The sequence below is a fragment of the Bacidia gigantensis genome (genome assembly GCF_019456465.1).
Source record: "Bacidia gigantensis strain McMullin 20006 chromosome Unknown contig_180, whole genome shotgun sequence".
Classification (NCBI taxonomy): domain Eukaryota; kingdom Fungi; phylum Ascomycota; class Lecanoromycetes; order Lecanorales; family Ramalinaceae; genus Bacidia; species Bacidia gigantensis.
In genome coordinates, this window is record NW_025408596.1 from 2,240,238 (window position 1) to 2,268,007 (window position 27,770).

Consider the following 27,770-nt stretch of genomic DNA (forward strand, 5'->3'; position numbering starts at 1 on the left):
CAGTAATACATTAATACTAGCTTACATACCATTACCTTCGTATATACCCTCCGCGCACCCTCACATCATCTTGAATACCTTGGAAATATTGTCTCATATATATCTTGAGTCATTGACTGCCTATATTTCGAATCCCAAGCATGACTTCTGCCGTAAGAACTGCAGCTCATCTACCCGAGATTCTACGAAAGCTAACGTCCGCTATCAGACTCGAACGCACGTCGGCGGATTCGGCATGGCATCTGGAACACAGCACAGCGAACAGGGTCGGGCCGGCAACAAAGGGCTCGGAGGCGGTCTCGGAAATGGTTCGAATACCTGGACTTCGAACATTTGGGGTAACAATAGTTTTGGAGGCAGCACGAAAGTTGGCGCGCAAGATACTAATCGACCACAAGGTTTGCTCTCGCCATGCGCAAACACGGGCTTCTGCTGACATTTGACCACTAGCTGACCCTTTTGAAACCTCAAGTCGAGGCACAATCACTGGCTCAAGATCTTTACTTCCGTCCTCTGAATTAGACAATCCCATCAGCCGCCATGCGCCCTGGAAATCGATGGATGGAACGTCTCCGGACTTCGCTTCGGTACAAACCTCCCACTCACGGGCTTCGCCGGAGAGGCGACAGAAAAGCACTCATCATGCTCACCCTGTATTTGCCGAAAATGGTGGTCCTGATCCATACTTTCCCAACAGTCTCTCCACCACCACTCTCTCCCATAGATCGTCTCAGAAGTTTCTCGATCCAACGAGCCAAGATTTCGTTATGTCAGATATGGTGCGCTCTAACAGCCATGCGCAGTGGTCTCGGCAAGACAGTGACGACGAATTACATTTTACGGGCAACAAAAATTCTTACGGTATGGCAGAGCCCAGCTATGCCATACCTGATCGTACCCCTAGGAGCTCAAATCTCTCTGGGTATAATAGCAGTGTCGGCTCCCGAAATGGTAGCCTTCCTCCTTCTCGAGGCGACATTGAACAAGTTACGTCACGTCGCCACGATGCTCAGAGTCTGCAATTCACGAGATATGGCGCAAATGTGAATGCTCAACGCCTCAATGCTCTGGCAAATCACCCTTCGCCCCTGAACGGCGGATCTCTGGGACATGGCCTGACGGAACAACAGAATATTAGTCGCCTTGAGAAGTTGACAAGTCAATTTGATCAGATGAGCGTAGCTAACCAAAGGAGACCGTCATATGCGTCTTCGCAACATTCTCCGAATTCGACTTCAGATCATTTCCCTAGTCTTCGAGCCACCATGCCAAGCTACGACATGGTGAACAGCGACCAACTTTCACCAACAGGGAGCACGTCTGCTTTCTCTCAACAGAACACCTACCGTGCTAATCTCAATGGCCAACTTTCCCATTCGCCAGGAGAGAGCGATCCTCATCTTAGCCATCACAGCCCGTTTTATCCCTCCACCGGAACACCACCTACATTCAGTCAGCAAAGTAGTTTGGGCCGCAATAGCCACTCTGGACATTCGGCCGCTCAACCTGCCATTCTCAATCAAAGGTTACGCAATTTACAACAGCAGCAAAGCTTTCCCAATCCCATGCGAAATCCGTCTGCATATCCCTACGATGTCAATGCTCAGCAGTCATTCCATATGAATCAGCTAAACACGTATTATCCGGTGCAGCCAGCACCGAATGTCTTGACGAGTTCTAATGTACCTCGTGGGCCCGCTAGAGAACGCGATCCTTCGCAGCCGGAGCGCAGCCAGCTCTTAGAAGACTTCAGGAATAATAGTAAAACGAACAAAAGATATGAACTCAAGGTATTTGTTTTAGACCGGGCCTGATTAGTAGTGCTGACAATATGACAGGATATCTACGACAATATCGTCGAGTTTAGCGGCGACCAGCATGGCTCTCGTTTCATCCAGCAGAAGCTGGAGACTGCCAATAGCGACGAAAAGGACCAAGTCTTTCGAGAGATCATTCCCAATGCTTTTCAACTCATGACTGATGTGTTTGGTAACTACGTGATCCAAAAATTCTTTGAGCATGGTAATCAAGCGCAGAAAAAGACGCTTGCAAGCAAAATGAAAGGTCGCGTCTACCATCTTTCAACAGGAATGTATGGCTGCCGCGTTGTACAGAAGGTGATCATGTCTATTCCTTATCTACAAAGTTATTGCTAAACATTCTTAGGCTCTCGAGCACGTTCTCGTCGATCAACAAGCAACACTCATGAAAGAATTGGAACATGAAGTTATGCCCTGTGTTAGGGACCAGAATGGCAACCACGTCATACAAAAAGCCATCGAACGAGTGCCTGCTGAGCACATTCAATTTATTCTCAACGCCTTTTCAGGCAAAGTGGGAGAGAATGCAACACATCCGTATGGCTGTCGCGTCATACAGCGTATGCTGGAGCATTGCGATGAATCTACCAAGGCTGTTGTTTTAAAAGAGTTGCATTTATGCGCTCTTACCTTGATCAGCGACCAGTATGGCAACTATGTCACGCAACACGTGATCGAGCATGGCCGACCCGAGGACCGTGGAAGAGTCATCGACATTGTCATCAACAACCTGGTCAACTTCTCCAAACACAAATTCGCAAGTAATGTGGTTGAGACTAGCATTCAATTTGGCTCCCCCGAAGAAAGATCACGGATCGTCCAAAAGCTCACCGCCACAAATGAAAGAGGTGAAAGTCCTGTCCAGACCCTGATCCGGGATCAGTACGGGAATTATGTAGTTCGTGAGTAAAGGTCGCATGGATCTTCTTGAGACTTGCTGACCAACGTTGTAGAAAAGCTGCTCACCCAGCTCCAGAGCCAAGCATGGAGCGATTTTGCGGAGCCTGTAAAGCTACAAGTTGCCCTGCTTAAGAAGATCATGTATCCCGGCAAGCAGATCACTTCAGTTGAAAAGCTTCTCTACATGAGACAAGCTCCGCACCATCAAACTGCCGGCCTATTCCCGTCATCTCTAAATACATCAGCTGCCCCGACTCCTCCCCTTGTGTCTGAGGAATCTCAATCACCGCAGAGCAGTTCACAGCCAAGCACCCACCCAAATTCGGTAGATACTCGTCTTACCTCACGGAAATCGAGTGGTGAATCTCCTGGCGCTTTTACGCCTACATCGACATGAATGATTACACATATACACAGATACCCTGTTCAGCTCCGAGAGCGGCAGTCTCGGTTTTTCCATTGCTTTTTACTTTATTTGATGTCTAAATACGAACACAGATCATGAAACGTACAACGCGATCACTTCACGCACATCGGACTCTGTTTTCTTTTCATAAGCGAACGGCGTTACAAATTTGAGGACAGCTTAAAATAGCCTGTAGTCTTCAATGACCAAGCAAATACGGAAACAAAAAGGATAGGATTCTGTCATTGGCTTCAGAGTGGCTCCAGCACCGAATACCGTTTGCACATAGTCATTTCGGCTTTTCGTGGACGGATGGGAGGAGGCATGTGCTGGTACCAATGCATAGAGACATAGATGACTTGTGTACATATGGATGATGTTTATGTCAGACATAATATAATGGGTGGGGGATTTCCAATCTGCGCGATGGCACAAGGCAGTTAGTCTCGACTCGAGAAACGTAGCTCGCATTTATGCTCTACAATGACGCCAGGGGCCGTGAGTTCTCGACAGCGCTCTTGCCATCCTCGCCCACCCACCTATCTTATAGAATGATGCGCGCCCAATGCCCTGTAGCAGGGTTCCAGCACCAACTACGCCAGCTCTAAAATGCCTCTAAAAGCTTTATCTCCAATCACTGCACACGCCTCCCAAGATTCGAAGCTCACGCTCCCATTGAGCTGCGATCCCCCGTCAGAGCAGAATCCCCCTCAACAACGCGTCTGGGTCGTATGTACTCCAGTTCGACTAAGTCATTAATGAATATCCTTCTACGCTTTTCAACGTCTCAAGCTAATACCTACCGACAAGGTCTTTGGAGCAAGCGGCCACATCGGTCGCTCTATCGTCAGAGCCGTTCTCGCGCATGGTGACTTGGCGACTGCAGTGGGCAAAACGAATGAAGATACGTTAGACTCCCTAAATAAGGCAATTCGGCCGTACCAACCAAGCTATGCTGCCATCTCCTCAAATCTACCATCCTTCTCCACCCTGACTCAGCCGTTCACTCCAACGCCCAACATCACCAAGAGTGAAGATCATTCCCAAGAGAAAGTCAAGATCGACAGTGGAAATAGTTGCCTGTTTCTGCTCTGCGATGTGCGCGTACGCTCCAGTGTCGATGTCATCTTCCAGAGGAGCCTAGAGCATTGGGGTAGATACGATATAGTGGCCAATTGCGCAGGATATGGTGTCATTGGGGCTTGCGAAGACCAAGACGAATGGGAAATCAGGAATCAGTTTGAGGTGAACTTCTGGGGGGTTATGAACATCGTTCAATCGAGTCTGCCTTACTTCCGAGGAAGAGGACAAAAAGAGAGGGACGCCCCTCAGTCTCCAGGGCTCAATGAACATCACAGACAGGGTGCGGGAGCTGATGGAGATGGAGATGATGATTATGGAGGAAGATATCTGATTTTCAGCTCTACGAGTGGGGCGCTGGGGGTTCCGGGGCTAGGACCTTATTGTGCTACGAAGTATGCTGTCGAGGGGCTGGTGGAGAGCTTACTTTATGAGACGTCAAATTTTGACATCAGAGCTACATTGGTCGAGCCTGGACATGTCAGGCGAGATGACACTGGAGGGGTCGTCAATGGCATTGGAATTTCGGACAATGCTGGGGTAGAATTGGTACCCAGTGCGAAGAAAAGGAGTTCGAAAGAGAAATCTAGTGCTGATCCTCCACCGTTTGGACATTTTTCGATTCTTCAGCCCCCATCGTCCTCGGCCTATGCGTCTCCAACTAGCCCTGCGCATCATGCAAAAAGAGTTCTGCAGTGGCTAGGTGAGAAGCAGCCAACAAGCGCTGTTAAAGCTGCGGAACTAGTATGGCAGCTAGGACAATGTAGGTACCCTCCCCTTAGGCTCCTACTAGGTGCATTTGCGGTTGAGTCCGTGAGAGAACGCATGAGAGGTTTGACTGAAGAGATCGAAGATTGGAGAGGGCTAAATTTTGGAGAAGGAGATGGCGAGGCCAAAGAAGGAAGAAGAGATTCTACGAAAAGGGGTAAAGATATGAAAGACAGGGCCCTGGAAGACGGTGAGGGAGAAGAGGACGCGGATGCAGATGGGGATGGAGATGAGGATATCAAGATGGAGGATGTTGAAGACTACCATCTGGAGAATCAAAAAGAAAACGAACACGGCTGAGGTTGTTCGTCTTGACGTTACACGGAACTAGTCTTCACTGGACTCTGGCCTCATTCACTTGATCGACGTTTGTGAAGACCATACAAATGCAACAATAGTCTCTGGTAGGATGTCATAATGACTCACAAAGCAATGCCGAAGCGATCTCGATTCCAAAATACCTAACCAACGCAGAGTCTTTGACCCTCGAGCCAAACTCGCGTTTGCCACGCAAATACTCTTTCTCGCGTCTTTTAGGTCGCAGTCACCAAACATTCGATGTGATGTGCAACATGGTAAAAGCACGCTGAGTGTCTTTGTTCACTGGCCTGTACTTTATGTATGCTGTGATTTATAGCTAACTTTTCACCACGAAACATACGGTCCTCGTCCTGGGAGAATTGTCCATGAAATCGCATCAGCCATTTTGACCTGGTTTTAAAGTGATCAAGGAAGCTATTTCATAGCTAAATTGCAACACTGAGTTCCCTCCGGCCTCATGTCCCCGGAAATAGCAATAAATCCATGGAGGGCAGGGAGTTTCCGAGCACAGTTGCTACTCTCCTTCCCCCGAGGAGTATGGGAAAAGCCAGGCTGGGATATAATTAGAGCATGGAGAATAGGTCTTTCTAAAATTTTCGATCGGGAGGGCGTGGGCGACATGTTGGCATTACAATCATTAGTTTGCACTTTCGATGACCATTAAAAGGTTCAAAATCCCTATCTACTACACGACTCTCTGTATAGCAGCCTGTAACGAGTTTTGTTGGATCAGGAGCTAGGTCTGCAATTCATGGTCTTCTTAAGTGCTCACGAATGCTTTGAAGGTGCCTTTTCACAATTATGTGCCCCAGCTATTCCATCTCTGTCGAGCGCGAACTTGCTTGCTCGAACAACATGACAAGGTCTCCACATTCTACATATTGACTTTTTTCGTTCTTCCAACAATCAAGAAGCTCTGGTGGTGCAATGTCTAGCATACCAGGACCAAAGCGTAACAGTACACTCTAATTAGGCTGCCTTCGGGAGTGTGCATGGTCTTCGTGATCAAACGAATAGGGCGGCTGGGATGTTGCAGTTGTCATTCTGAAGCTCGGTTTCGAGTCCTCGTCGGAGCAAGCATTCGTTCTTAGCTATGAGCGACTCTCCTTTTGAACTGAATCTTTGAATTCTTCTAGTTGCTAGCATACCAGAAGCCTATTCTCGAATAGGGTTGACCAATTGAGCCGCCTTCAGGAGTGGGCACGAGCATTATGTTCACCAATGAGATGGCGGCAGGAACAGTTCACTACATCTTGAAGATTGAGGCTCAATTTTCACCGTAGCAGGCCTTTCCTTAACCTCCTTGTAAGATCTTTTTCCCGTGGGAAAAATTGTGCACAGCGACATTTATTGGGTAGGGAAAGGAAGGAAAAGGGGCATCGCGGGTGAGTCACGAAAACACGTGACTTCAATTTAGCTTTCTCCTCGACCGCTTGTCTACCCTGAGAGATGGGTTTTGATGCTGCTTCAAAGAGAAAGTCACACATTATTGCACTAATGCTGTGGGCTCTATTGTTTTTGGTTTTTAAAATATCGGTTTGAGGTTGAGAAGGCTATTGAAAGCAAGTACTTGATATGAGAGCACTCTCCTCTAGGCGTAACGATGCAACTAGTGTCATTCAAGCTTGCAACTTCTCGTCAAAGCTTACCAAGTCCTCAAATAGCGAGAACAATCTCTGACGATACGGTGCGTGTAGTAGGCTTCGCCATTTAACTCATCGATATCGGCATTTCGGCGCGGGGGCCTAAGCAAACTCTCAAGCAACCGTCCCGTAGGTCGTCTTGTCGTGCTCGAATAGGCGTAAGGTGCTCTTTAGCTTTGCCATCATCTCCTCATATTCTCCTTCTTCAGTACTCAATGTAGTGATTGCGCCTCCCGCACCGATGGTCCAGGTATCTCGCTCGGAGTGAGGATCATCCCACCGGAAAGCGCTCCTAATGACAACGCTGAAATCACCTCCGCCCCCAACGTCCAGGTAGCCTACCACGCCTGAATAGATCCCACGAGGCCGGGCTTCCAGAAATTTGAGCAATTGACAAGACCGTAGCTTGGGGGCCCCGGTCATAGATCCGGGCGGAAGCGAGGCAGCAAGGACATCGATTCCTGACTTTCCTTTGTTCTGAATGACAGGTGACGGTTCCTTGGGGCTGATGTGCGTATCGAATTGGCTAACACCTCGAGGAACGCGAAGAGTGCCTTCGATTACACTGACGAGTTGAAAGAGCGTTTCGTATTCCTCAACGACCATCAACTTCGGCACGAATACGTTATTCGCTCCGGCTACGCCATGAACATCGTGGCGGATTAGGTCGACAATCATAAGATTCTCGGCAATCTCTTTAGGGGTTGCTAGAAGGCGCTCAGCTTGCGCAAACGTTAGGGGAGGCTGATTTGGATCAGGTTGACGGTTGAGTGTTCCTTTGATAGGCCTGAATTGACATACTGATTCATTCCCGCCGCTTTCAGAATGCGCTTGAGGTCTTGTCCAGGACAAGAAGCGCTCTGGGGAACTAGAAAGCAATGTCAAGCCTCCGATCCGGATGTAAGCTGCAAAAGGTGCAGGATTGAGCTGCCTTAGACGGCTATACAATGCCCAAGGATTGCTTTGTGGAGCTGTAGTGACGGTGGTACGACCGGTGAAGCAAAGCTCGTATGATTCACCCTGGCCAATGAAGGATTGACATTCGCGAATGGCAGATTTATAGCCAGCTTCATCAGGTATCGAGATATGAGCATCTAGATAGAGTGATGTTTCGGGACCAGGTGATGGTGGTGGAGTATTAGTAAGAACATAAGCAACGTCATTCACCCAGTTGTCGGCGGAAAGTAGGGACTGGATATACAATTTCTCGGTCAGATGTGAGATGACAATGCTACGCTCGATGAATGCAAAGCTAAGATCCGAACTGTTTTGGTCTTGGCGATCGGCTCCACCATAAGCCCCAATGGTTTCCAGACCTGCCTCATAGCTGATGTAGCCAACTAGACCTCCCCAGAAAGGGATCTCTTCGTGTTTGCTTGTGAAAGAGAGAGCCTGAACGTATGATTTTAAGAAACTAAGAACGTCACGACGATGGCTTCTCACAAGGTCAATGCGCTCAACCTTGCCATCCTGGATCCGGCGAATATGATCAGAGCCAGCCTGGTACTCAAAACGCGGAGTATATGGGGTCACAAGACCTATGATGCTGAAACAGCCAAGATCCGGACGCTGATGGTTTTCCGAGTCGAGGACGACAATTTCATCATCCACAAGGCCAAGCACAGAACTTATTCTCGATATTGTGATGTTAGACAATGGCAAGACTTTTGTGTGAACTAGCGGGCTCTCTTCTTTTACTTTGATACCAGACCTCTCGGAACAACCACTAGGGTAGTCATCGACGCTGCTCTCCACATCTCCTGCCGTGGTCGGCAAAGTTGGCCTTGCACAATGAGTTGTCAGATCTTTACGCCAGCTGTATGCCTGTTGCCACCAATTGAGAATGATCCGCTGAGCTTGATCACTTGAACAGATGGACTCCGGGTGGAACTGGACGCCGTAGTAAGGTCGATGCTTGTGTTTCACAGCCATAAGAATTGCATCCGGATTCAGATTGTCAGTCCATTCCTCAGTCGCTGTGTTGTCGGCCTTCAAGTCCCAAGCCAACGGAATTAACTCGCCGTTCTCTGCCTCTGCTGAATCAAGACTTGCATGCAGAGAATGGTACTGCACAACGTCAACTTGGGGAGGCAGATTGTCGAAGATAGCTTCGCCCCTATGTCTCACTTTTCGGACTATGCCATGGCGCGGTCGTGGAAGTCGGTGGATTGCTCCTCCAAAAGCGAAAACAAGGCTCTGAAATCCTAGACAAATACCCAGGATTGGCACAAGCCTGTTTGCATCTAGCCCCCAAATTCTGGTGTGCAGTCCAATATCCTCGGGTTTGTGAGGTGTTCCGGGCCCAGGTCCAAGAATAATGCCAGAAAAAGGTGCCAGGAATTCTTCTAAATGGTCTATCGCAGTGTCGATTTTGATGACGGTGACATCTACATTTAACTTGGTTTGAAGCAGTGCAACAATATTATTAGAAAAAGAGTCATAAGCATCGATATAGAGGACTCGGTGGGAGTGGGCCTCCATTATCCCCACTTTCCCCTCGTGGTTCTGGATGGTATGGAAACAGGGAATACAAGTTGAGATGGCATGATCAAGGAAGATTTGCTCCAACAATAAAACTCTGATTTACAATGTGGTGTAGGGTCAAACATCTTTGCAGCAGGTGGATGTGGCAAAAGCAAGGATAATGAATCTTTTCATGTGACACCGTTACTCGGGGTTTGAAAATGGCAAGATTGATAAGATATCAGATGTACTCATGGAAGACTTCAAGGTTCACCCTAAATTGGATTTTCCGGCAAATCCTACCGCAGGGGAGGCACTACGTATTTTCAATTTTAACTGCGCATTTCTCAGAGGAACGCTCGCGCTCTAATTTTCAAGGATCATCTCAAGATATGGGCTTGGATTATGATTCAAATGGCACATGGAGGTGATCATTCAATTGTGTCAAGATCGTGCATATCTCTTCAACCATGTCACTCATTATGCTCACCCGCTCCCTCGCTAATGCTTCGTCCAAATGCACTTTGCGAATGCATGCTTAAGGAGGAACATTATGCGTCTTCGTCCATTGAATCATCATTCGCCATAACGCACCTTCTTCTTGCTGTCCCTTCCACTCCTCGTCGTTTGGGGCGTCTTGACGATTTTCGGGCTCTGCCGCACATAGAATTCCTCTCGCATCTCAAAAAGAGAGCCCAGATCCTGGTTATTCCTCTTTCCACGCATAGCTTTCCAAGAATTAACAATCCTGGTTGACTTATCAACGCGCCCGTCAATTTCAATGATGCGTTTCTCCAATTCAGCAAGAGTGGAGATGGGCGTAAGGATGGCGTCTTCCACCGGCGATTGGAACGGTGATGGAGGGGATGCCGGTTCTTGCAAATCATTTCCTGCAGCTGTAGCCTTTTCAATTTCTGTTCGACGCATAGTATCAAGCTGTATTTGAGGTTCGGTCGCCGATGGCGGCGGTGATGTTGGTTCTGGGGCATCGTGGAAGGCATCTGGATAAGAAGCCTCTTTCTCAGGCGAAGGATAGGCTTCTCCATTGCCAGTACTATGCTCACGGGCATTGGAATGAGTGCTCTGCTCATGTTCCCGTTTTGCTTGGATCGAGTGACTTGGCAAATCCTTCAAAGGCGTGTGATTTGTTGTGTCCGTTTCGTCCAGTGATACCTGCTTCTCAGTCGGGAGGGAAGGTTTTTGTAGTACCTTTGTAGGTGTTCGGTGGGGGGCTAGAAGATGTCGTGCATATTTTAGCTGTCCCGGTGGGACCGCTACAGTCATGAGAGATCCTTCAATCTTCGCTATTCTTATATCCTTCTCGATCAAAATTCTGTCTTTACCTCTTCCAAAGACTCTTGCATAGCTGAAGATGTCACCTTGTCTCACAAAGTTGTGTTTGGCAAGCTCCTCCAATTTAATGTTTGCTGACTCGCCGGCCAAGTCTCTCCAAGGCGTCCTTTGTTTCTGACCCCAAAATTCTTCGTATTCATTAGCCTTCCACCTATCAAATCTTCCTTGAGATCGTTCCTCCATTGCTTGCGTAGCTTCCTTCAGCCATTGAGGATCATAACGTCCAGCCCCCAAATCCTCTTGGAACTCCCTAACAAAGCGTCGCCAATTCAGATCATATTTGAAATATTGCATAGGTACAGAATATCCATCTTCAGCTACGGGTGCATCCTCAGGCAGGCAATTTGCCCTTGCTTCTTCCCAATCTCCTTTTGTCCAATTTTCATAGGCCTTCGGATCAGCGAATTTGCCCTTGATTCCTTAGTTAGGAGCATGTAGTTTAGGGATAGAGGACGAACGTGGAGGTCTTCATTGACTAAAGAAGACTTTGGGTTGGTGGTGCTCCAGATGGGGTCGTCATTCTTCCTTGCACCTCTTGCAGGTCGTTTAGCTGGCGGTTCCCCGAGTGACTTCTTCCCAGCGCGCTTTTTGCCAGCCATGGTGTTGGGGGCCCGCTCTGTAGAGCGGTTGAGGCATTCAGTAATTTTTGAGCTGGATGTTGCACATCCAAAAAGGGATTGCTCACATTTTGAAGGTGTTCATGTGTGTCAAGTGATGCGGCTGTCTACACTGAACACCTTTTCTGACGTTCGCGCCAAACGCGCGTTAAGGCCATATTTGACACGACAGCTCCCTTTGTTGCGGTATTCACTTCTGCTTGTAACTAGGTATCCGTTACTTCGCAAGTGTCGTATCCCCGAATCAACAACGCATGTCACAGCCATAAGAATCGTCAATTACTCTTACCAGAGCCAATGGTCAAGTCAACGCAAATATGCCGTATCGACGGCAAGTATCTCGTATCTTTTCTTGATTGCTTCTGACTGGAATGTAGGTTTGATGCTTGCGGCATCTGTGGACGATGAGATGGTCAGTATCTATTAGTGTCATAATTCTAAATGCTAATGAGGCCGCAGACAGAATCAGAACTTTCACAGACGAAACAAAACGTCAAGATGATAGTGAGGCGATTAAACCGCAACTCGGAGTCTCGAGCGAGCATTGAAGCCGACAGATTTACCATACAGTAAGCTCTTCCCAAGCATGTGCTCCAAAGACATACCGAACATCTGATCGATTGCCATGAACAGCTACCTCGTACAGGACCAAATCTGCTTCATCACGATCTGCGATAGATCCTACCCTCGCAAGCTAGCCTTTACGTACCTACAGGATCTAGCTACTGAATTCACAACGACGTACTCGTCTCAACAATATCTCTCGCCATCATGCCGGCCGTACGCTTTCGTCGAATTCGACACTTTCATACAAAAGACGAAGAAAACATACCAGGACAGCCGCGCTTCAGCAAATCTCGATAAATTGAATGACGAGCTTAAAGACGTTACGAAGGTCATGACAAAGAATATCGAGGATCTATTGTATCGTGGAGATAGCCTGGAGAAAATGGGAGACATGTCCCAAAGATTACGCGAAGATAGTAAGAAGTACAAGCGCGCTGCGGTCAGAATCAATTGGGAGCTCTTACTAAAGCAGTACGGACCATTTGGAGCTCTTGGAATACTTATGATAGTCTTAGTATGGTGGCGGTTTTTCTAGTGTTGCGTCTTAATTTAAGTTGCTCTAAGTGATTATGAGCTGCCTTATGGACTGGGTCACTTGCTGAGGTGCGTTGAAGCGCCATATCCCTCCCTCAAACATTGCTGATGAGCCTCCAGCCTCACAGATGGTTCTGCAAGAATCAGAATATTGAGACTCCAATTCCAACATCCTACCCACCAGGAAGATCAATTACCATTTAATCCAAAGCCTTGCTTATGTTGTTTTCTACGTCAAAATATGCTCAGTGGATATTGAAGCCGCCCGAGTTTGGGGCAATCAAGAAGTTGCGTAACCGCATGAGAGCTTTACTACCCCATCGCTCGGTCCTCCTGCGTGGGCAAAGATATCTTTGACATGTTCGCAAGGGAAGCCGGACGCTGCTTCTTCTTCTTCTTCTTCTTCTCCTCCTCCTTCGGCGAATCAAGATGGCCCGAAAGGCGGCTCACTTCAGCCGTGACTTCCTCGTCAGTAGACAACATCCTCAAGCAGGATGATGGCGCTAGCCCTTCTTGACCGTCCGCTTTTCGAATATTCCACCACTCAACAGAATTCTGAGCACACCATCGGGCAATCTCAACTATATCGCCTTCAAAAATGTCGATCTCAAAGGGGCCTGCAGCTTTGTGAGGCGTCTTAGCTTTCGCTTGAAGGACAAAGGTGCCGTGAAGTTCGATTTTGAGCTCCATAAATGGCTTCTCCAACACGCTCAAGGAGCTCTTCAGGTTTCCGACGGCTTGCATAATGTCGTTTGTGACCGTTGAAGCGCCGAAATTCTCAATTTTAGATACTAAATCAATGCAGACGCTGTGAAGACGGCGGTGGAGCTCCATTTTGTATTTCCAAATGGCATCAACCTTATAAAACGACGTATATTTCAGACGCAGTTGCTTGGGCGGTCGCCTGCCTGGCGCTGGCGGTTTGGAAAGTCTGGCAGCTTCCTTTTCCATTAGCTGCAGAGTCATCCTCCCCATGAGAAAACGAAGATGGAGGAGCGGGTCACGGTCGGCTTCTGCAGTAGTCGGCGGTGTTTCCCAGCCTTGAAGCTCAGGGAGACCACCATTTATTGCTGGATCCAGCGATTGCGCCAGGAATGTAATGTATCGCCTGTGAACCGGGATGGCATCTTGAAGTTCGTGTAGTCTTTTGACGCGATTATGCTTGTGCCTTTTCAGACAAGCCCTGACTTCTTGCTCGGCGTCGCCACATATGTGCATTGCGTCAATAACGCCGTTCGATGACGAAATCATAGTCTGTGCTATATTGAAAATTGTGTCGCAAATAGCATCTCCGGACTTCCAACACTCTAAATCGTGACGGCTTTGAGTATCTGGCACACTTCGCGCTGACCCCTCCAAGCCGTTTAGATTCATATGCCTGTCAGTATTTACAGGCTTGCCAGGATCTGCTGTCTTCTTCGCGGTGTTCAGATCTGTTAGGATATTCTCGCAGAGCTGCCTCAGCGTGACCAAATTGGTTGTTGCCATGATGTTTGTCGGGGACGAGAGACGCTCGCGTTCTGAGAAGAATATAGAAGTACACTTTGAAAGAATGATGTGAGACAATAAGAGGCATTCACACGAACAATGCACAAGTAAGGAATATACGATCTCAATGAATGAACATAACACAGATCGTACCTACTTCGAAAGGCGACAATGTGAGGCGGCATTTATCAGATGTTCTCACTCTACCACCAACTTCTAAGTAAAACACTTCTTTCAATGTCTCTCTGCGAACTCATCGAGCCTCGAAAAGGTTTCCTATTTCGACTGATATCTGTTGACAAGCGTTGTAAAGCATGCTTTCATAGATGTCTGCTGTCGGCAACACGTATCACAAGAAGTCTAGTCACCCGAAAGATTCCTTCAGGATGAAAAGAGGCTACAAATGCGTCAATTTCATTCAAAAAAAGTAAGTAACTATTTAAGATAAGGCATAGGGAGACAAATGGCACAAGAACCGCGCTCAATCTCTACCTCACTCCGCTGAATCGTAGTTCGAACCAGACTGCAATCTTTACAGCGCTCAGGTCTAGAGCCCGATTTTCTGAAATGCTGCTTGATGAAGAGTCAGCTCTTGAGCAGCAATGATGTCGCCACACTCTTACTCTGGCAATTCCTGTCGAGAGATGGATGTTGCACGAAGAACAGATGCACTTCGAGGAATTGATAAATTTAGAGACATAGATCCCTTGATCCTTCGAAGTGATGGTTGCCGAGGCTTGGGAGGAATGGGTTTACCATTGGTGAGCTTTGTCTGCATCTCGTCAACTGTCTCTGAATGAATCCAGCCTGTCTGGTCAGTAGGTAATCCTGCTTCCCCCTCTGAGGAAACCGACCGCTGTTGAAGCTTGAGCGTAACGATCTTACTACTTGACGCGTTAGCATCGGTCGCTGGCGTGCCTGGCTTCTCTTGCTCTCCTTCATTGTTCGCAACGTTATTCCCCGAGGTCGATGGAGAGGAATCATCCTTGTCCGTCAGCATCTCATCGTCATCTGAAGCGCATCCTTTGCCGCACGCAAAACATTGAAATTCCTGGTCGTCGCCGCCGCCGCCGATGAAATTTCCTAGAACAGAACTGAGTGTTGCCCCGAGGTTATTCAGAATGCCCACATCTCCTGAAAGGTGTTTCAGGACATCCAAGTGCTCTCCCTGCTTCTCAAGCACATTCTCAATAATCTTTATATGTAATCTGAGCTCCCGTTTCAGCTTTAGGTGGGGGCTCAACAGCGCAGCAACACGTTGCCAATGCTCATCCGCTGCTCGGTCCACGCGCTGGCGGTCCGTATTCCACTGGGAAAGCGCATTGAGTTCGCCGGAGTATGTTGAGATTGCTTCCTCGAGCTTGGAAAGCAGGCACTCACATTCCATGATTTTTGCGTTGTTTTCAATTAGTTTCAGACCCTCGATGATTGGGCCCACTGAATCAAGAAGCTCTTCAATGTGAGCTAGCCCGCGAGGTTTCGTGCCGTTCAAGGTGTAGATGCTTGCAGGAAGCTTTATCTCATATCCTGACTCCGAGATGATCTTACTCTTCGATCGCGTACCCATGGTCTCTGTAGCTGGCATTGTTGGCAGGCTCAGTGGATTACAGCACTCGCGACTCTCGATGAAACATGTAACTCAGCAGATCTCCGTTCTTAAGCTCCTGTATGGAAGATATAGGCATTGTTTGTTGCGTTATCCGAGAACAAAAGCATTGTGTGTGAATCATTGCTTGAATCGTGATACCAAAACCCCCAGAACGACTGATTAAGAAGACAAATACTTTCCAGTGTTCGTGCGCAGCACTTGAAGGAATCTTCATTTACATACACTCTGGCGTTCTTGCCGACTCTTTCTCTCAAGTATACCTATACGCCACAGAAGATCGACAAGGAATCAGAAAGCGATACAGGCTTTGTTCCAAACTTGTGATAAAGAACTCGGCTTCCGTCTTTGTTCATTGATTGTTTTTGGTTGACTATTTTGATTAAGATCCCTCGGTATTGTTTGCCTGTATCATGTTAAGAGTGAATGTTGGCCTTTTTCCCCTGAATAACCATTTGCACCCATCATCTCATTCCGCCAAAATTAATCAATCATGTTCTTCTTCAAGCAGGCGTCGTCCAATCAAAAGAACCGTCTCGAATTCTGTCACGTCTCGCCATTGCACGTCTCCTATATAAAGAGCGTACAGGCCACCAATACGAAGATGCTGAAGCTATGGGCTCCGAGCTTCCACAAAGCCCACAAGAAGTACATCGAATCCGGCTGCTTGTGTGAGCACGAGCAGACCTTGGAAAGTTACTGGGAGCCGCTTCACGAGATCGAAAAGGTCCACACTGTCATTGCCGAACAATGCCTCGCCGTCGCAGGCGATCTCGAGGTAGCCGAAAAGACGATGCATAAGGCTGAGCACAACTTCCGGAAGACTGCTGAGATACTTACCGATGACCTAGTGGAATTCGTCGATCAGAAGCACGCTGTTCATGGACAGATGCCCATGCGCAAAAAGCTTTACAACAAAGTCCTGAATACGTTCAATGGACGCAAGGTCAGTGCCCTACCCCAATTAACTGGAGCCGTAGGGGCTGCCTATCGCGAACACCTCGAGCTCAAGCAACTCGAGGCCGCGGCCGCTAAGAAAGGTCAGTCTTCCAAAGATTTGAAGATGAAGAGGGATGAAGTTGTACGTTGGCGCAACGTGTACGTCAACCTGAAAGACTACAATGAGGAATTACAGGTCGTCAAGCGGAGGGCGAACATCACAGAGGCAGCAATTAAGCACATTTTGCAAGAAGAAGAGAGATGGGGTCGTGAATATTATGGGAGCTTGAAGATCGAAAAGACGATGAATGTTGCAAAAGACGGCCTTGGCCCTCTGATTTGCAAGCAATGCGACGGATGGTGTTGGAATGATGCGAAGAAGCCGGTCTTCCGGTTTGGTGTTCGTGTCGTCTAGCTGTGGCGTAGATATATATATATATATATGTCCTGATGAAACTATCAGCTGTCTAGCTGCTGGGATCAAATCTAATGCTTCATTTACCAGAGACGCCTTTCCACCTCATACAATTGAGGCACGTGCAACCTTCATTTCCCAATCTGTCATTTCATTTTTGAGTCCAATCCAGCTTTAATCGTCCCTCACAGACCTTATATTCCCTCAATGCTTGCAAACATTCATCGACGCTCAGCGCTTCCACAAGGATCCCTGCATTTCCCGGCGCGACGAAACCATCAGTCACCGCTCGCTTGACCCAGGTGATAAGTCCGTCGTAGTACCCGTCCACGTTCAACATGACAACAGGCTTGTCGTGTATTCTTAATAGATTCCATGTCGTGACTTCCATCAGTTCTTCCATTGTTCCGAACCCGCCACTCAAAGCGACAAAACCGCTGCCCGGGCCCCCTTCAATGACCTTCTTTGCCATTAATTGCTTTCTTGTGTGCATATCCGGCACAACTGTCGTTCTACCGTAGATCTTCTCGTCAAGTGCTGAGGTCCCACTTTCTTTTGTAAGGACATCCTTGTGCTCCGGCCGGCCCTGTTGCTCGAATTGAATAAGTGCGTCTGGAATGACACCGTGAACGGCTCCTGGACCGGAAAGCGCGACGACAGTCCGCGCTACCTCACCCATCAGGCCTGTAGTTCCACCACCATAGACTAAATTGATCCCATGTGCGTGAAGAGCTTCACCTAGGGACTTTGCGGCTGCGATGTGCTGAGGGTTTGTGCCAGGAGAAGAGCCACAGAAGACGCAGACTACAGGCGGGGAATCTTTCGAAGGGCTGTGAGGGCGAGATATAGATGTTATATGTGCTAAAGATCCTCCATCATCAACCTCAGCACTAGACATCGTAGGGTAAAGTGTTTGCGGCTTTGAAGAAGTGTGCTGCGGCGGAAGAAGGGCGAACAGACTATGTAGAAGGCGTAGCAATGGTCAAGTCATGGCCGCACAGTGAATTTCGTTGGGACATAATACGGCAGCGAGGTTGACGCGATTTCAGAGCAAGGAAAGTCGGAAGTATTGTGATGTATTTACCACAAAGTAGGTTGACTTTTGCGTATAAATGACGTCGGGTCAACGAAGGCTAGTGGCATCGTGCATTTCGGAGAGGACGGCATATGAAAAACGCATGACGGATTTTCCAGCCCTTGCATTGAAGTCAATCGCCCCAAGATGCCAGAACAGAACCTACAAGGAAGAGGTGGCGAGCAAGATAACGGCCTTTCAGTGTGACTCACATGCTCTTGTGGCAACCCTTCACTGACGTTGATATAGGCGAAACTTCAGACCGGTCTCCAATCTGTCGCTATCTTTTTCTTCGTACAATTCTTATTCACCCAATTCTTTGGAAAAGGTGGAAATAAGACAGTGGAACAAGGTGCACAACCAGTCAAAGTTGCAGTCCCGTCCACAGTACCAGCCTGGGAAGACCGGCCCTCGGAGTTTCCAGAAAATTACAATCCGACTCCTCAAGTAATCGCACCAATATGGCCGGTAAACAGCAGCTTAGATGTCGCCATATACATCTCGTCCTCGGTAGTGGTCGGCTCGCTGAGTATAGCCTCCCGAAAAGACCTAGTTCTGAATGAGAAAAATATCTCTTTGGGTGATTTTGAGGATAGCCGCCAGATCGACACCACCCTGCAAGTTCCGCGTGAAGTTCAGGACAATGGAACCTGGTGGATGCATGTCTATATGGCATTAAACGGCAAAGACTTGGATCCGGAGTCTCGCGGCTATGATCCCTCTCAAGCTCACTATTTTGCTCGACCGTTGAACGAAATCTTGCCGAAAAAGAAGGTGAGAAAAACGAAGAACCTGCTTGCTGGCTCTCAAAACAGTACGAGCGGCGTGGAGGAAGCGTTGGATACTCCACGACGAGGTTCATTCTATCACCCCAACCTTACGGTCGCTATCATTCCCGATTCCGGCACGCAGTCCTACAGCAGTATGCACCCTGCGGTCCGACAGCAGATTCATCTCGAGAGCTCGGGTGCGAGAGATACGTCTGGTCAAAACGGCTGGTATTACCCTATCCTGTTCTTCAATACGTTCTGGCAATTGAGGGATCACATGACTGAGCTTAACTCCACCGTCAAAGAGGTACCATTGCACATCACCCTGAATCAAATGAAGAACTGGAAGATGTCACTGTATGCCAGCATGGATCTTGGAATGAAAGAAAACCAAAAAAAGCGTCCGAAGGACTGATGCCAGCCGGAGGAGATGGAAGCGAATTCGAGGAATTCAAAAGGGTTCTCTTGGATACGAATATCTACCTACTAGCCACCACCGGAATAGTTACGGTGCTTCACATGGTCTTCGAGATGTTGGCCTTCAAAAGCGACGTCTCCCATTGGCGGAAGAAGAAGGATAATGTCGGCATCTCAGTGCGCACCATCTTGGCCAACGTCTTTATGCAAACCATTATTTTCCTTTATTTGATGGACAATAGTGAAGGGACATCCTGGATGATTCTTCTTGGCCAAGGCATGAGCATTCTCATTGAGGCTTGGAAGATCACAAAGACTGTCAATGTTCGCGTGAGACCTTCGGCACCCAATTCATGGCTTCCGTACACGGTGGCATTTGAAGACAAGCACAAATTGTCAGAAACAGAGGAGAAGACAAAGGAGTATGACGAGATTGCCTTCAGATACCTTTACATGATTGCCGTTCCACTCTTGGGAGCCTATGCAGTGTACAGTGTAATTTATGACACCCACCGAAGTTGGTATAGCTTTGTGATTACGACTCTGGTCGGGAGCGTGTACGCTTACGGCTTTCTCATGATGGTGCCGAGCTTGTATATCAACTATCGGTTAAAGGTACGCACTCCCATGCCAGTACACCAAGTCTCCTTGCTGACACCATGTTTCAGAGCGTCGCACACATGCCAGCTCGAGCGATGACATACAAATTTCTGAATACATTCATCGACGACTTGTTTGCATTCACCATCAAGATGCCTACCTTACATCGTCTTGCCACGTTGCGAGACGATGTGATTTTCTTCTTCTATCTGTACCAGAGCTATGCGTACAAGGTTGACTACGGGCGAGTCAATGAATTTGGCCAGGGTGGCGACGACGAGACGGTCGAAGACAAATTGGCGGACAAAGCATTGACAGCTCCCCCAAGTGCAAAGGGTAGTACAATTGATGAGAAGGAGGCGAACGGTAAGAATTTGGGTAAGTCAGAGCTTGCAGGGACTACGGGGGCAGAAAGAGGGAGCGGCTCCGCCAAGAAGCGGAAGTGACCGAGATGAGACTTACCTTATTGAACATTTTTCTCGTCGACGTGAATTACCCCATCGCCGCAACGCGTCGACCTATGCCTGCACGGTCCTTTGCATCTAACCTCCCATCAAGTAACAACAGATCAGTGCGGCCGCCAGCATCTACTCGTTCCGATTTCTGTTACCGATGGTATTCACCGTGCAGGTGTTGTAACTGAACCTTCTCACACACATCCCCTTCACTCTTCCTTACGCCTGACACATTAACTTCATTAACAATCCTTCAACTGATTGAACACTATTCAAATCGTTTCATGCTTCAGCCTTTCTCCTTTGTCTTCTAATTATCCCGGCTGCGACCTCTGTTCTGGTCGTACGATAAACGCTTCTAATCTAACACCACACAACCTAACTCCACAATGCCGTCCACGTCATCAAAGCTAAGCTACGAGTCGCTCGTTGGAGAATACGCCAGTCTGTCTCGTGCACACGACGCAAGCATTTTAGCTGCCAAAAAAGCGAAAGCTGCGTTCATTGCTTCGGAGAGCACCCTCGTGCCATTGATGCGACGCCGGAATGAGCATTCCGACCGATTGTCAGTTCGCTCAGAGACGTGCAAGGCCCACGATCGATACGTCAAGCGACTATCCCGCCGTTTAACATCGATGAACCCCGAGATCCGGGCACACCACAAACGCCGGGAAATGGATGACGTAGAATTATTGAGCTATGCAACATGTGCATATCAATTACTTCACGCCACAAGCTTACTCGCCGCCATGAACAAAGTCGGCCGCGCAGCGACCGCTCGGTGTGGCGTTGTCTTTGACAAAGTGAACGCTGCCAAGGATGTCAAGAAAGCTTGTGACGAGAGAGGTGAGAAAGCTTACACTCACCACAACGAGGTCAGTGAGCGGATGGTGCAATTCTGGATCAAGCTCGGAAATTATGCTGCCGAGTTAGACCCCGATCCGGACAGCGACATTAATTTCCGACTTGACCAGTGGATGGACGAGATCGAAGCGCGGATTAAACGCGTCAATCATGAAGCTAAGGAACTAGAGGATTGGAGCTCGGTCAGGACGGGGATGAAGATCAGGACTGGTGATGGCTCGGGCGAGGGCGAGATGACGACGAGTGACGAATTGGAGGATGAATGGGAACGGAAGCATGGTGGGAGTTGCCCTTGCTGTGGGAAACGACATTGTTGGTTGAACTAAAGCAGATTTCCGCGCATTGCTGGAGCAGATCGGAGGCTTCGATAAGGAAACTCTGCGGGACGTCTTTCGAGAAAAGCATCATCACCGGCGCTGAGGAGCAGATTAGCATCTTGTGCTGGCAAACACTGCGACAGGTAATACGAATGCATAGCTGTGGTGCACATAGACATTTAGCATTTATATCACGGACGGACCAAATTGAACAATTCTCCATTCCATTCACCTTTCTTCTACGTATCTACCTCCATGGTCTCCCCACCCCCCTGTTCCTGTTGTTCTGTCGGGTTGCCCTCGCCCTCCATCGCCGCCTCCAACAGTGGCCCAACCTCTGACCCATCGTACAGCTTGAATCCCTCCAGCTTCTTCTGTCCCCCCTCGCTCGTCACTAGCCCCGTAACTCCGACACTGGTATTGTCCACTGTCAATTCCTTATCCTGACTCAAACTCTCCTTCAACGCCCTGAGTCCATGCTTAATCAATTCTTCCCTTCCCGCCCCCTCGAATTCCGCCAAATGCCGCTCCAAATAGGTTCTCGCCATCTGACTCCTCGCACCTATTGCACAAGCCACCATCTCCTGCGTCATCCCACTCGGCTGGAACTCGAAGAGATGCGGGCCTGTCTCATCAACACCCGCAATCAATAGCCCGACACCATACGGTCGCTTCGTATACACTTGCGTAGACGTCTGAGCGCGGTCACCGATTTGTTCGACGATACGTTCGAGAGGAATGGGGCGGCCATAAGTCATTTTCGAGGCCATAGCTTGGCGCTTCATGAAATTGGAGAGGACGCGGGCATCAGAGGCGAGACCGGCGAGGGCGAGTCCGAAATGTGTATCTAATGGGATAATCTTTCTTTGGTAGGAGGAAAGTTCTTCTGCGTTTCTCTGTGTAGCTCGTTAGTGAGGTTTCTCCCAGCTTAAACATTGAGCCTATGAAGCGTTACGGACCTTTAGGGCGGTGAGGACGATGTGAGTTTTACTAGCTATGCCGACCACGACGGAGCCTTGCTTCACAGCTTCCGAGGCATATTCAACTTGGAAAATGCGGCCTTGTGGGGAGCTGTCAAAGGATCAATTAGGAGCTTCTATTACCATGGGGCGGAGATGTTCTCTTACAATGTCACCGCATCGTTGTCATAGTTATTTCTGAACATCTTAGCTTATAAAAGCAATCGGGAGAGAATGTAGGGTGCTCAAAGCGGAGGAATTAAAGAGCTTGCAATAAAGAAACATCAAGCTCTTCTTCTTACAGGCAGATCCATAATGCGAAGCCCTACGGTGAGGTGCCAGATCTCTGGCGCTGAAACTGAGGTTGCTAATCTTATCGCGGAACTCTACCCGAGATCTTGTACGTCTTCGGCAGCCTTGAAGATGGTGTCATTGCTCCCTTGACGTGAACATTGAAGCTCTCACCAGTCTTCATCCTTCAAACTTACAAGCCAAAACAGCACTCATCTATCGGGAGGAGCTGCATTGTTCGAACTCACCCAGAACGAAGACAAGGGGCGTAGGTCACGAGGAACAAACCCAGAAGTGGACTAAGAAACACCTCAAGACCACATAAGACTTTGTTACAACCCGACTAATCGTGCCTTTCCCACCATTCTTCAGGCTTATACTCCACTATAAAGCTCCCTAAAATCTTGAGTTTTACAAAATGGCAGACGTCGAAATGACAGACGCAGCGGGCCCCTCAGCTCCGGCAAAGGCAAAAGCAGCAGGAACCAAGGTTGCAAAGTCAGGTGGGGCAGATATGAGCGCAGAAGGCAAGAAGAGATTTGAGGTGAAAAAGGTATGCATCATGCCAACCATCCACATATTACATGATCTGACGTCTTCAGTGGAATGCAGTAGCTCTATGGGCATGGGATATCGTGGTGGACAACTGCGCTATTTGCCGAAACCACATCATGGACCTATGTGAGTAATGACTCATACTCTGTTACTGGAAGTCGCTGACGGAAGCAAAGGCATAGAATGTCAAGCAAATCAGGCATCCGCGGCAAGTGAAGAGTGTACGGTCGCTTGGGGAATCTGCAATGTACGTGCCATTCTCTTTCTTCAACGTTGTACTGGGCTTGGATTTCACTAACACTTTGCCTTCGTATAGCACGCCTTTCATTTTCACTGCATCTCGCGCTGGCTGAAGACACGTCAAGTCTGTCCACTCGACAACCGTGATTGGGAATTTCAGCGATATGGCCGGTAGACGCAAGTTGTCGTGATACGGATGAGATCTGATTTCGGATGAAAATGTATTTGCTTAGAAGATGTGACGACAGGCCAGCGTCATCTGCTCGCAATGAGCAAAATGGGACGACACGAGGGTCTGGTACAGGGGAGAATATCATCAGAAGGATGATTCGAAGAGGTCATGATCAAAACGATCTTCATGAATCAAGCATAGCACAGATAGAGGAAATCATGCCATATGTCATTTCACTCCTCGACTTCTTCCCTTCGTCTTCAAACCTGACCACTCATCCCAATGTATATCCCCCCAATCCCGCTGTCGTGCTACCTCACTGTCCGCCCATCAACCTCCACCCCTCCACCTCCTCCCGATTCATACAAGCTGCTCGCCACGCCCCCACCGGGCAACCAATTCAGCGGTGCGCTGTTGTAGAATGGATACGGTGGTACGACGACCAAGAAAGTGAGGGCAGTGCCTGCGAGTCCAACCCAGAGGGTGACATGGATGTTTTGGAGAATGAGGCCAGATGCGAACGCTATGACCTGTTCTCTTACTATTAGTTGCCAGGATTCGGGAGCAGCGGACATTAAAGGGGGACTTCAGAAGGTGGAGGGATGAAACGCACGCCAGAGACTATGAGTAGGGTGGTAGATAGGAGCTCGACTTTCTTCTGGCCTTCGAAGTCCTGCGAAGATTAGCATCAGATGGTTTACGGGAGGTCGCATTGATGTTGAAGAGAAGGAGCCTACAATTTGGCCTTCGAAGAGATCCTGCGCCTGTTTGAGGAGCTCGTCCGCCATTTAGGTCACGACTGAACAGATAATGAGTTTTGGCCAAGCTGTTCATGGTAGAGAAGCTGCCAAGGGTGCAGCCCCAGACGCGCCAACCGCGAGACACGCTAAAAAATAAGGATTTCATATGCAGTTTTGTTGCAACGTCGTTCATTAGTTGGATTGCGTTATTGTAGCATACTTCTGGCTAGATCTCGTAAGTGATATTATGGCGTTATGTAAAGCACACCCTGATGCGAAAATCCGGACCTCTTTATTCACAAAAATTGCTCGTCACCACTTTCCTCATTATATATTATCTCCAACCCCTTTCAGTCCGTTGCAAACAGTCACAAATATAGATACGACGATCAAAAATGTTCATGCAAAAGCCACCCTTGTCCGATCAGTGGACGTTTTGCCTCTCAAGTTTCAACGCTTTTTCACCTCTTCAAGCCAAGATATATCGCCTCACTTCAAGACGTCATATCCTTTCTGCAGGTTCTCCATGTCGCGTTTCAACTTGCACCGTTTCCGCTGCGTTGCTGACTCTTCACCAGCAATCGCATCTACTTCGTCTGGAGATAGCTCGCCGACGAAGCTGCAAGAGAATAGCTTGGAAGGTGTATCCTCTCCTGTAATCAAGTAAAGATCTGCAGCCTGCTTGACAACAGAGTCTACAAAACGCTTTAGAGCTACCATGTAGTATGACTTCAAGATATCGTGGAGGTCGGCAATCGCGTGCTCTGTATTGCTCGTTTTTGGTGCTGCTATTTGAACTAGTGAGTCAATCTTGACGACATTGCCGTTGTGACTGTTAGACCAGAAAGCATTTTTCTCGATTTGCTCACGATATCTATCTTGACGACTTTACAGCTGTCAGCTTGATCTCTTCTTCGAACAGGTCTCAATTCACCTTTTATCGAGGTGCTCCGAAAAGAAAGGATCCATGGTGATTGGAGAACCCTTTCGCTCACTTTTCAGCAATGATTCCGTGTGATGAATAGCATCCTTATATCTCTTGACAAGCTCCTCCTTTAATGTGGTTAGAATCCCCTTCCTAATTCTATCATCATCATGGCAAAGTTTCTGCAACAAGTCATTGATGAAGCTGTGGACTGTAGCAATGATATCGCTAATATAGCCGAATGCTATATTCTCCCAATTCGCGGATTGGTGGCGGAATACTTTGGCTAGAAGTTTGTAGTCGAAAGTGCCGAGCTCCAATCCTCTTGTGCAGTAGTGAACCTCGGCGAGCCATGCATCAATACTCTTAGTCCCATCTGGCTCCGATATACGTCGGTCTGGGCTTAGAATGTCATCAAGATCATCGAACTTCCGCTTACATCGGCGTGTCTGAATGACACCAGGCGTAGTCTGTGGTCCGTTTATCTTGCTGCCATGCTCATTACTGACTTCAGGCTTGTCATCTTTGAATAAGAGAGACTGGCCACAGGCTGCCATGTCATCTGCAAATACCATATTGCGATTAACAAAGTGCGTGATGAGCCGTAATTCATCGGAAAAGGTGACCAAACTGTCGTCAGGATCATGCGCAGACAGTGCGTGCTGCAAAACTTGCTGATATTTAGACGCGAGGCTAGTCAGATACTTGTACTGCTCTGTTTACGTCACACGTGGAGGACCAAGATCAGAGAGCTGCGTCTTACAGGAACCCAGCCTTCGTGTCAGCTCCGTGCGCACCTGTTTCATCGTCAACTTATACGTATACTGCGACAGTTTAAAGAACAAACCTGGGGGAACTCCCGGTGTATCATTTCACCCAATATCTGCATCAGACGAGTACGCAATGCGGCCACCCCAACCCGATCCCGAGGAAGTCTTGACCATGGTTCCCGAGTACTGAAAAAATCTTTCTCGGAGCCGTGCCTATCGAAGTTCTCGTCGTCTTTCGCTAAGTCGGCTTGACCGGGATTTTTGACTAGACACCACCCAAGCTTCAAACGCTGTTTCGTCCCCTCGATGATGTCCATGATATTCTGCTCTGCACCTGGATCGACCAGGTCGGGCTTGGTTAAGATGCCTAAGGTCCGCCGCCCGTCTAGATCACATTCCTCAGCCCGTTGTAAGATGTCTTGTGTTGCAGCGTCGACATTAGCTGGAACCACAGCGAGAATTATTGAGCGTTGATTTTCCATGTATCCGTCCACCATTTTATCCACCATAGCAATGTCCTCCTTTGTTGTGACTCCAGAAGTAGCTCGCTTAAATATTCCCGGTACATCTATCACGCTGAAATGCTCTTCCTTTGGACCTGATACCTCAATCTTGAGAATGTCGTTTGAGAAGCTCCTCTTTGCGCCACTTCCAAGGCTTTCATGCAGGTCCATAATCTCTTCAGCCTGCGTTCTCTTCAGTGGCTGCCTTTCATAATTTTGTGCAGCGATCAACGACTGCACTCCGATTCCTTACCTGCTGTAATATTGTAAGGAAAGTTTCGCGGTCAAGTGATTGTAGTCCATCCACCTTCCAAGATCTTATCTTTTCCGCATGATCGGCTGATGCGTCTTGACCTGGGATCGCCGACATAAGTATGTTGTCTTCCGAAGCTCTCCTGAATGTGATTTGAGTCGCAAATCTCGTACACAATGTACTGTCTCGTGGGAACGGAATTTTAGTCAACCCCTCAAGAACGAAACTCTTCCCACTATTACTAGGCTTAGTGTTGATAGTCTATCAAGATAGCTACTCCACTTACCTCGATTGGTCCCCAACAACCAAGAGCTAAGTCACAGTCAGACTTGGTCCTTTGTCATGATTTGAGAGACATATACCTGAGGAAGATGGACATATTCGCCAACATTTAGTTCGAAAAGCTTGTCAATTTTTTCCAGAAGCTCAGGATCAGTAAGAGCACCTGGTTTTGCTTTCGCGTTCATGATACAAAGCCACTGTCAAATCCAGTATCTGCTTAGGGGCAGGAGTGGAGCTGAATAGTCGCGATTGTAAACCGGAAATGATTGTTGATAAAACCAAATGACAATGTTCAGAAAGCAATGAAGCGACGTCCAGTGTCTTGTCACAGGAAAAACAAATCAATGATCATACGTGACAGTAGGTGAGGCTGGTAACGTGTATCAAGGTATGAGGAACATATGGGAAGATGTTGAAAGTGAGGCATGACAAAGAGGGCAAAAATTCAAAGTCTTACTGAAGTTCAGACTTCGCTTCAGCTCAATTCACCACCAACTGACATTTTGGCATGCGTCGGATCCAAATTTTAGTAATACGGTCAAGTAAGTTGGTATGACATAGGGTACAAAAAGGGGAAGCTTTGTTTATATCAGAGGAACTGAGATGTATGATCGAAAGGACATAGAAAATAAGTTGACTTGGTGTTGAAAGGATCAGAGAAG

The 27,770-nt window shown here is 48.1% G+C and overlaps 14 protein-coding genes across 14 annotated transcripts; 7 read left to right on the forward strand and 7 right to left on the reverse strand.

Annotated features, from left to right (window-relative positions):
- Positions 1-235: 235 nt before the first annotated feature.
- On the forward strand, positions 236-3,117 carry KY384_003621 (uncharacterized protein; the record flags this gene model as incomplete). Its single annotated transcript, XM_044812135.1, has 5 exons — positions 236-398; positions 451-1,790; positions 1,839-2,117; positions 2,167-2,722; positions 2,774-3,117. 5 exons carry the CDS (start codon positions 236-238, stop codon positions 3,115-3,117), a joined length of 2,682 nt encoding a protein of 893 aa, XP_044671268.1.
- Positions 3,118-3,735: 618 nt separating this feature from the next.
- On the forward strand, positions 3,736-5,274 carry KY384_003622 (uncharacterized protein; the record flags this gene model as incomplete). The annotated part of the gene is made up of 2 exons (XM_044812136.1): positions 3,736-3,855; positions 3,937-5,274. The coding sequence occupies 2 exons, from the start codon at positions 3,736-3,738 to the stop codon at positions 5,272-5,274; spliced, it is 1,458 nt and encodes a 485-aa protein (XP_044671269.1).
- A 1,778-nt stretch (positions 5,275-7,052) lies between these two features.
- On the reverse strand, positions 7,053-9,419 carry KY384_003623 (uncharacterized protein; the record flags this gene model as incomplete). The annotated part of the gene is made up of 1 exon (XM_044812137.1): positions 7,053-9,419. The coding sequence occupies one exon, from the start codon at positions 9,417-9,419 to the stop codon at positions 7,053-7,055; it is 2,367 nt and encodes a 788-aa protein (XP_044671270.1).
- Positions 9,420-9,977: 558 nt separating this feature from the next.
- Positions 9,978-11,353, reverse strand: KY384_003624 (uncharacterized protein; the record flags this gene model as incomplete). Its single annotated transcript, XM_044812138.1, has 2 exons — positions 9,978-11,165; positions 11,213-11,353. 2 exons carry the CDS (start codon positions 11,351-11,353, stop codon positions 9,978-9,980), a joined length of 1,329 nt encoding a protein of 442 aa, XP_044671271.1.
- A 335-nt stretch (positions 11,354-11,688) lies between these two features.
- On the forward strand, positions 11,689-12,473 carry KY384_003625 (uncharacterized protein; the record flags this gene model as incomplete). The annotated part of the gene is made up of 4 exons (XM_044812139.1): positions 11,689-11,713; positions 11,749-11,783; positions 11,831-11,940; positions 12,005-12,473. 4 exons carry the CDS (start codon positions 11,689-11,691, stop codon positions 12,471-12,473), a joined length of 639 nt encoding a protein of 212 aa, XP_044671272.1.
- Positions 12,474-12,784: 311 nt separating this feature from the next.
- Positions 12,785-13,960, reverse strand: KY384_003626 (uncharacterized protein; the record flags this gene model as incomplete). The annotated part of the gene is made up of 1 exon (XM_044812140.1): positions 12,785-13,960. One exon carries the CDS (start codon positions 13,958-13,960, stop codon positions 12,785-12,787), a length of 1,176 nt encoding a protein of 391 aa, XP_044671273.1.
- A 619-nt stretch (positions 13,961-14,579) lies between these two features.
- KY384_003627 (uncharacterized protein) lies at positions 14,580-15,545 on the reverse strand (the record flags this gene model as incomplete). The annotated part of the gene is made up of 1 exon (XM_044812141.1): positions 14,580-15,545. The coding sequence occupies one exon, from the start codon at positions 15,543-15,545 to the stop codon at positions 14,580-14,582; it is 966 nt and encodes a 321-aa protein (XP_044671274.1).
- A 514-nt stretch (positions 15,546-16,059) lies between these two features.
- Positions 16,060-16,920, forward strand: KY384_003628 (uncharacterized protein; the record flags this gene model as incomplete). Its single annotated transcript, XM_044812142.1, has 1 exon — positions 16,060-16,920. The coding sequence occupies one exon, from the start codon at positions 16,060-16,062 to the stop codon at positions 16,918-16,920; it is 861 nt and encodes a 286-aa protein (XP_044671275.1).
- A 151-nt stretch (positions 16,921-17,071) lies between these two features.
- On the reverse strand, positions 17,072-17,818 carry KY384_003629 (uncharacterized protein; the record flags this gene model as incomplete). The annotated part of the gene is made up of 1 exon (XM_044812143.1): positions 17,072-17,818. The coding sequence occupies one exon, from the start codon at positions 17,816-17,818 to the stop codon at positions 17,072-17,074; it is 747 nt and encodes a 248-aa protein (XP_044671276.1).
- Positions 17,819-18,142: 324 nt separating this feature from the next.
- Positions 18,143-20,228, forward strand: KY384_003630 (uncharacterized protein; the record flags this gene model as incomplete). The annotated part of the gene is made up of 4 exons (XM_044812144.1): positions 18,143-18,196; positions 18,245-19,072; positions 19,132-19,797; positions 19,851-20,228. 4 exons carry the CDS (start codon positions 18,143-18,145, stop codon positions 20,226-20,228), a joined length of 1,926 nt encoding a protein of 641 aa, XP_044671277.1.
- A 398-nt stretch (positions 20,229-20,626) lies between these two features.
- Positions 20,627-21,521, forward strand: KY384_003631 (uncharacterized protein; the record flags this gene model as incomplete). The annotated part of the gene is made up of 2 exons (XM_044812145.1): positions 20,627-21,380; positions 21,433-21,521. The coding sequence occupies 2 exons, from the start codon at positions 20,627-20,629 to the stop codon at positions 21,519-21,521; spliced, it is 843 nt and encodes a 280-aa protein (XP_044671278.1).
- Positions 21,522-21,657: 136 nt separating this feature from the next.
- Positions 21,658-22,583, reverse strand: KY384_003632 (uncharacterized protein; the record flags this gene model as incomplete). Its single annotated transcript, XM_044812146.1, has 3 exons — positions 21,658-22,314; positions 22,378-22,489; positions 22,546-22,583. The coding sequence occupies 3 exons, from the start codon at positions 22,581-22,583 to the stop codon at positions 21,658-21,660; spliced, it is 807 nt and encodes a 268-aa protein (XP_044671279.1).
- Positions 22,584-23,086: 503 nt separating this feature from the next.
- On the forward strand, positions 23,087-23,357 carry KY384_003633 (uncharacterized protein; the record flags this gene model as incomplete). Its single annotated transcript, XM_044812147.1, has 2 exons — positions 23,087-23,221; positions 23,271-23,357. 2 exons carry the CDS (start codon positions 23,087-23,089, stop codon positions 23,355-23,357), a joined length of 222 nt encoding a protein of 73 aa, XP_044671280.1.
- Positions 23,358-24,864: 1,507 nt separating this feature from the next.
- KY384_003634 (uncharacterized protein) lies at positions 24,865-27,293 on the reverse strand (the record flags this gene model as incomplete). Its single annotated transcript, XM_044812148.1, has 5 exons — positions 24,865-25,249; positions 25,310-26,013; positions 26,148-26,778; positions 27,113-27,138; positions 27,189-27,293. 5 exons carry the CDS (start codon positions 27,291-27,293, stop codon positions 24,865-24,867), a joined length of 1,851 nt encoding a protein of 616 aa, XP_044671281.1.
- Between the last annotated feature and the right edge of the window lie 477 nt (positions 27,294-27,770).